The 7764-nt window shown below is 54.9% G+C and overlaps 1 protein-coding gene across 1 annotated transcript in view; it reads left to right on the forward strand.

The window, feature by feature from the left end:
* Positions 1–2398: 2398 nt before the first annotated feature.
* Positions 2399–7764, forward strand: part of LOC104490771 (junctophilin-3-like) — a gene marked incomplete at both ends in the record, with an annotated part of 5700 nt that continues 334 nt past the window's right edge. Inside the window, 2 exons of the mRNA XM_010133106.1 lie at positions 2399–2523; positions 7078–7759. Coding sequence (XP_010131408.1) covers positions 2399–2523; positions 7078–7759 — 807 coding nt within the window. The remainder of the gene's footprint in view (positions 2524–7077; positions 7760–7764) is intronic.

Below are 7764 nucleotides of genomic sequence, written 5' to 3' on the forward strand. Positions count from 1 at the left end.
GCGGTTAGATCAAGCCCCATCTACATGTCGAGGAGAAAGACCCGCTTTATAAGGAAATAAACTCAAGCAATTAACCAGGGAATTAAGATTTAGGGCACGCTACAAGCAGCAGGCATGTGTAGAGGAGACAGCTGTTAAATTCGGTATGTGACAAAATCATGCAAACACTAACTGGATTACTCGCATTTATTTGGGAATACTTATGTATTTTATTATGCGACGTATAGATCACCATAATTCTGCTTTTCGCTCGGCGTGCGCCTCTCCTCCAAGCATCTTAGAGAGCATTACAAACAATTACGCCTGCCTGCGCCTCTGTGCAGCGCCGGGCGTTGTATCCGCTTTGAGGGTACAGAGTATCATTTAGATCCGAGCTGGCTTAATTAATGTGATCAGTTTTTAACTCTTTCTGGGCCAAAGCCCCTTGTTGCTGCTCTTTCTGGGCTGGTCGTGGAGTCTACGGGGTTGAACTAGTTCAAGAGTGGCTGGGAGAAGTTTTCTAAGGATGGAAATTCTCCTGTCCCATGGGGATGGGGATTTTGACCCATTTTTTGAGAAAATGAATGCTGGAGCATGGCTTGGGTGGTGGCTCCACATAATGCTTTTCCAGCGTAACCTCCTGCACTGCAGACGCCTCCGTGTGTCCCCAGGACTTTTGGAAGTGGCACAAGCTGCTTTTCAGCACTTCCAGCCTCCTTCCCTGGCAAGAAGTGACAGCTAACTGCCTCCAGTTGCATCTCCAGGGAGGAGTTTAGGGAGGCAGCATGTAATCCTGCCTGCTGAGTTTGGTCCAGACACTCTCAGACATTATTAATCCTTTGTATCAGGCCAGCAGGGACACGGCCTGCTCTATAAGTGTGCTGCAGTACGGGAGGGACAGTCCCATCCCCAACAGTTTTCAGTCCAAGGAGATGGATAGACAGATGGAGGATCTCTGGGACCCAACATCCAGACCACTGAGCAGCTCCCGTGGGAGACACCAGATGTTCTAACAACCTTAGAGAGTCAGGATTCGAAGGCTCAGATGGCACCGTCCTGGGTGCTGGGGCGCGTTAGTCGGTGGGTCTGTGGCCCCAGCCTTTCCCACCCACTGTGTTTGTGCCAAAGGGGGAGCAGTTTGCGCCTCCTCTCCCGGGATGCTCCTGCTTGCAGCATCCCTGCTCCTCCTAAAAGAGCTAGACCTGCAGGACCTGCAACAGCATCACCACAGCCCCTCCACCCCTTCAACAGCTCCAGGAGAACAGGTCAGATCTGCTCCCTCAGGTACTCCAAAGCAGCCAATTTGTATAAACAAAGCACTTATTAGAGCAAAGACAATTTGTCAGCGCTGGAAAACAAGTGACAGGGCGGCTCCGGGAGCAGGCAGCTCCGGGAGCAGGCGTCTCGCCCAGGCTGGGCGAGGTGACAGCACGCAGACGCCCGCCCGCCCGGTTTCGTATCCCCGCTTTGTGGCGCACGATGCACCGCCAGGCACATCACTAGCCCTATTTTCCATTTATAGGAGCCTGTCAGCAACGGCACTCCTCGCCGAGCAGATGTCGAAAAATCAGAGGGAATTCAGAGAGCGGCAGGAAAAAAAAGTGATTAAAGGCAATGGAGGGCCTGATTTTGGAGGGAAAAGAAATGAGCTGAGCTATTTATAACGCGGCCTGCCCCAGGGGGGTAAGAAGAGGCGCTTTTTTAATGTGCCTCGATGGCTCGGCTAAGGGGAAGGGGCAAACCGGCCTCTGAAGGATGCTGGCAGGAGCGCTGCGGAGGGGCTGTTGGGATGAAATACCATCAAACGCGGGTGTCTGGGGAATCGCTGCTATTGGGGAGCGCAGGGGACAGTCACTTGTCCAGAGTGGGGAAGAAAAAAGTCCTGACAAAGGTGTGTAAAGGCATGGTAGAGGCAGCACCGATGGCAATCCTTCGCTCCTTGCTCTGCTCTCTTGTACTTACACAAAAACATGGTGGCAAGGGTGGAAATCCTCACTCTTTCACCCCCAAAGCAAATGTTTTTAGTTAAAACAACCCACCTGCTTTAAATCCAAACCTTCAGCTCCAGAGGCCGGCAGGGAATGCAAGCAGCGGGTGTCTGCCGGGCTGGGGTCCCCCACAGTGATGGAGGGGACCCGATGGTGGTGGGGGTGATGTATCCTCGGGGGACAACGCATCCCTCCCCTGTTTCCAACCTGCCTGGGTGATCCGCAGGCTGAGAAGCGGCTCCTGAAGGTGTTGCCAGTGTAACATCGCCTGTTCCCCAGCAAGCCCCAGCTCCTGGCAGCGGCTCCTCCGTCACAGCCAAAGGGGATTGGAGCAAAGAGGGGCTTTGTGGGGACACTTTGGGTTTCTCCAGGCCTTGGTCTGCAGAGGGAAGCTGCCTAACGCCGTCCCTGTCTTTCTGGTTGCCTTGCAGGACCTCTCACTCCAGGGCCAAGGCGGAGGCAGCTGTGACGGCGGCGCAGAAAGCTCAGGAGGAAGCGCGGATCGCCAGGATCACTGCCAAAGAGTTTTCGCCTTCCTTCCAGCACAGGGAAAACGGTCAGTGCGTGCCGCCACGCTGGCTGGCCCCACGGACGTCGCTTTTGCCCCATGCTGCTCTGCTCGACCCCACAGAGACCCAAAACCCTCGAGAACGAGCCCTGTGCAGAGGCTGGGTCTGTGCCCACAGCTCCTGGTCCTCACCAGGACTCTTGGGGTGGGAAACTGCCCCATAACACCAGTTTTCAGGGGTTTTAGCACAAGGCTTTCATTATTCAACCCTTCCACCTCAGGCAGTCCTGTCATTACAGGGATCTCCTGTTTTCACACCAACACACGCCCTTTTTTTTAATTCATAATCCTCAGTTGTACAAAAAAAAGAAAAGCAACAAAAAGCAAAATGCAAACATGCTTGATCCCAGAGGCAGTCACTGATTTTCCCCCTGTGGCTTTTAGAGTTCATTATTTCTTTTGAACACTTGGGCTTGCTGAGCTGGGGCAGCGCGTTGCTGCCTATTCCTTCACTTGGGAGTGCAAACGTGTCGTGGAAATGTGTCGTGGAAATGCACCTTTGTGGGTTGTCTGGTGGCTCTTCCTCCCCTCCATCATCTTTGACATTTCTTGTTGGCTTGACCATATTTTTGCTCGTTGGCGAGAGGCTCAGGCGCAGCGAAGGCTCAGGGAGGCGGAAGCCGAAGCGAAGCCACCGTTGGGCAGGGGTCTGCAGCCGGCGAGTGCACAGGGAGGGTTCACCAGGCAAAGGCTGCACCTACCCTGGAGGGAGGGGGGCTGCTGCGAGAGGAGTGGAAAACTCCCAGTCCCCCCAGCAGTAATTAACACAGTAATTAATAGATGTGAATGGTTTTATTCAAAATTTTTCCTGCATAGAACCCTCATTAGGAGGCATCTATCATTATTTTCTCCCCCTTCCAGCTCTCTAACTGAAGATTACTCATTCGGCTTAATTGCTCCAGGGGCTGGTACCGCTGACTCACGTCGGTGGTGCTGCTCCCCACGGCCAGAGAAAAGGGATCGCTGCAGCTTTTGGACCAGCCAGCCCATGCCTGAGTCCTCACTTAACCACGGCGCAGAGGCTGTGGGGGCGGCCGGGGGCATCCCAGCAATGAGCCAGCCGGGCTTTGAGGTCTGCCTCCAGCCCTGAACTGGAGATGGGGTAGTGAACCCCCTCCCAGACACGGCCAGGTGCAGGTGCGCATTTTGGGGGCAGCAGCCGAGCCCCGGCCCGGCTCTCTGCTGGCTGGAAGAAGGTGTTCAAGCAGCCCTCGGCATTTCTCCTCCTTCTGAGGTCCAATTTGTACATGGGAGATGTGAGCGGTTTTGCAGGGCTGCGCAGTCCCAGGGGTTTCTTCAGCCCTGAGATACTTCTCATCTCCATTTCCTCTTGCCGAGAGACTTTGCTGTTTTAAATCACCTCTTGAAAAGATATTTTTAGGTAATGCATTTTTTACTAGCTTCGAGACGAGGACATGGTGCTTGACTTGCGCTGGGGCTTGTGTTGCTGGTGCTCGCGTCTGGGTGGGTTGTGTGTGAGGGAAGGGCGGGGGGAAGGAGTTTCCACTTAGAGCACATTAAAAAGCAAACACACCATCCCAGGAGCATCGGGAAACCTGGGAGTGCCCGTGGACCCAGCCAGGCACATAATATCTGCCAGGAGCCTCGTCACCCCACAGACCCTGTGACCTCGGGCTGCAGCTGGTTGGGGGGGAGCAGCAGCAGGGACGGGGTTGCAGGGGCTGTAGGTGCCCACCTTGCATAGTGCTGCAGGCAGTGTGTGCCACCCTCCCCCAGCATCATGGGTGCTGGCTGTGCCCACCCTACACAGCGTCGTGGGTGCTGGATGTCACCCACCTTCACAGCATCACCCTCTCGCTGTGGTTTTCCATCTCCGGCTGCTGGGAGGATCTTCCACGCCCAGGCTGGATGGTGCTGGTGCAGTGACTCCCCCAAGGTGACAGCAGCACGTTGGTGGCAGAGGCAGGAGCTCAGCACTGCTCCCAAATCCTGTACGTGGGTCCTCAGGGGCACCCAGCACGGCTGCCTTGGTCCTGCTGGAAATCCAGATTTGGTGCTCCACATCCTCCTTCATGCTCTCACAACTGTTCTTCCAGGAACATCACGTGCTCCCTGACTAATTTTAGCTCAGAATAATTGTTGCACATCCTTGGGTGTTGAAAGCCGGCAAGGCAGCACCGTGCATCTGTCGAGTTCCTCTGCGAGGAAAGGCCTGCGTCCCCACAGGGCTCTGGGGCTGGTGGGGCAGCTGTGCCCCAGCGTCACTGGTCCATGCTCATCCTGAACCCCAGCCAGGCACTGTAAAACCCAGGGAATTAACCCACGGAGGGACAGAAACAGCTCAGCCCATTGCAGGTTTGGGTGGGCAAGATTCAGGACAAGAGGATGCTTAATTGCATGGTCCCTGGTTGTGAGGCTCCAGGGGGAGGATGCTGGAGCATCCTTGGGCTTTCTCGCCTCCATCGTGGGGCTCAGGGGACCAGGGAAGGTTGGGGCTGGTGCTAAGGTGCAGGAGCAGTGGGTGTAGCGAGGCTGTGGCTGGTTGCGACGTTGGAGATTGGCTTCAGAATCATCGGAGCTGGTGAGAAGCTTTCAAGTCCCTGCACCTCCCGCCTGAGACAAATAGGGACACCCCAAGTTTTGGGTGAGCCGCTTTCAATAGCTGGCTTTACTGCTTTCTCACATGAAGCCAGTTCTTCCCTCCCTGCCTCAGTTTCCCATCTGTGATACTGGAACGGGAACGTCTGAACACCAGCCACAAAATCAGTCTGTATTTTTTCCCAGATAGTTATTCTGCATGAAAACGGAGGGGCTGAGCTCCACCTTTCTCCTTCACCCCATTTCCCACCAGTATGAGGGTTGCTCAAGGGCCCCAGATAAATCCCAGGAGGTTCTGTCTCCTACAGACAAACAGGGAACAAACTAAGACTGAACTATCTTGAATATTGTCCCAAAACACAAATAGAATTTTTTGTGGCAAATAATAATAATAAAAAAACCCCAGTCAGTCATTAGGAGATAATTTCCCATTGAGAAACTGCTTCAGTAGGAAATTTCCAAGCAGCCTCATTCCTCTTTACCTCCCCTGCAAGTGCTTCGATGGAGATATCCATCCCCACGTTCCCGGCATCCCCCACACGTACCCGGACCACGGTGCGGTGGGATGTGGGGACTGCTGGAGGCAAAGGCACGTCCCAGCAGCAGCAGCTCCCCGAGAAGATGCGGTAGAGAAAATTACTCAGCAGAAGTGAAGAGATGAGAGCGGGTGGTTCAGAGCATTTATTTTTAAAGCATAGTAAGAATTCGAGTTCTTCCTTTTTGAGATTCATTTCTTGTCTAGCCGTAGCAATTGCAATTAGATGCATTTCAGGGGCATTAGGCAGTTAATATATTTATCAAATTATTCACATAATTTAGCATGGCTTTAGCTGGGAACAGCTATGCCTCGAGAGGGTAAAATGAGAATTAACCACTATTAGCTTGCCCCCCCCCCTTTGAAATAATTTGGTGTTTCATCAGTCATTAATAAGCTGCAGTTTTTTCTCAGTGTCCGGAGGAGCGATGTGTTTTTCGCCAGCACGTCCAGCAAAGGAGGCTGAGAGGGGAGGTGTCCATGTCCTCGTCTGTGTGGGGCACAGAGCTGTTCGATATATGGTGTGTGGGGGTTTTTTCTTAGAGAGAGGCTTGCCCAAATGGGACCATCCCCCTGTGAAAACTTGGAGGTGAGATTCCCCTTCCGAACCGTGCAGCCCCACAGCCGATGTGTTACCTGCCCAGGGAGGGGTGTGAAGGCTGTAGACAGAGCACAGGCAGGGCCCGAGCACCAGCTCCTCTGCCTGCACAGGGCTCCCAGCAGCTCCGCATCACTAGTGGCTTCCCCACGTCACTGCGGCTACAAAACGATAGGTCCTTCCACTCGTAATACGTACACACGGCCCTCCACGTGTGTCCCCCAGCAGGCAAGGGCAGCGAGAACCCCGGGTGCTGCCGGAGCTCCGCATCCCTAGTGGCTTCCCCACGTCACTGCGGCTACAAAACGATAGGTCCTTCCACTCGTAATACGTACACACGGCCCTCCACGTGTGTCCCCAAGCAGGCAAGGGCAGCGAGAACCACGGGTGCTGACGGAGCAGCCGCTGTTGAGCCGCTTCGAGTCAGCTGGAGATGAGAGCCATGGTGGTGCCGAGTGGTTCTGAAAAGGGTTGGCAGCCCTTGGGTGGGCAGCAGGGGAGAACCACCACCTCAGGGCAGAACGCCTCTGCCTTGGCAGCACCAGCAGCTGATGCCAAACCATTCCCTGTGCGGGATGCGGCCGCTCGCCCCGCGCTGCTCCGCGGGTGCTGGGGGTGATAGCAGGTTTGGTGTAAAACCAGTGATGCCTTTTCTCTAGGTCTAGCAGCAGAAGCTGTTTATTGCGCTACGCTGCTGCTGTCCTGACCTTGCCCTGCAGTCCTCCTGCCGTTCAGCGCTCTCAGCCCTATTCTTTGACGTGAAAAACCTGGTGGGTGCCCGTGGAACAGAAAATAATCCTGTTGCATTTCTCTCTCCCTCTCTCTTTTCTCTTCACGACTACACAAAAAGGGCTTGAATGCCAGAGACCGAAGCGCCAGAACTCGAACGATGACATTGAGGTCCTCTCCACTGGGACGCCTCTGCAACAAGAGAGCCCCGAGCTGTACCGCAAAGGGACCACCCCGTCCGACCTGACTCCCGATGACAGCCCGCTGCAGAGCTTCCCTGCCAGTCCCTCCTCCACGCCGCCCCTGGGTCCTTCCTGCAGGAACAAGAGCGCTCACTTCTCCAGGCAGGTCTCGGTGGACGAAGAGAGGGGTGGGGAGATCCAGATGTTGCTGGAGGGACGTGGCGGGGATTACCTGCGACCCAACAGCTGGAGCGAAGAGAAGGTCGGCGGGACTCGCGGTGTGAGAAGCGGGACGCTGCGCAGCGGTCAGCTGGGGTCAGCCTCCGTCCCTGAAGACTACAGAGGTCGGAGCGGAGGACACAAACATTCGGCCTCCAACCACAAGCAAAGAGAGAGGTGGACAGATTCCCCAGCCACGGTTTCATGGACTTCCCACCACAGGTCCCACAACCACAGCTCAGGGAGCTCCAAACTGCTTGAGCTAGATGAGGAGAAGATGAGCAATTACGAGATGGAGATGAAGCCCCTCATGAGGATGGATTCTTATATGCAAGAGATTCACACCCAAAAAAGACACTATAGCAAAGGGGGAGCCTGCAGGAGCATGGCCGATGACCACCGCGGGG

This window comes from Buceros rhinoceros, unplaced genomic scaffold (assembly GCF_000710305.1).
Source record: "Buceros rhinoceros silvestris isolate BGI_N320 unplaced genomic scaffold, ASM71030v1 scaffold37473, whole genome shotgun sequence".
Classification (NCBI taxonomy): domain Eukaryota; kingdom Metazoa; phylum Chordata; class Aves; order Bucerotiformes; family Bucerotidae; genus Buceros; species Buceros rhinoceros.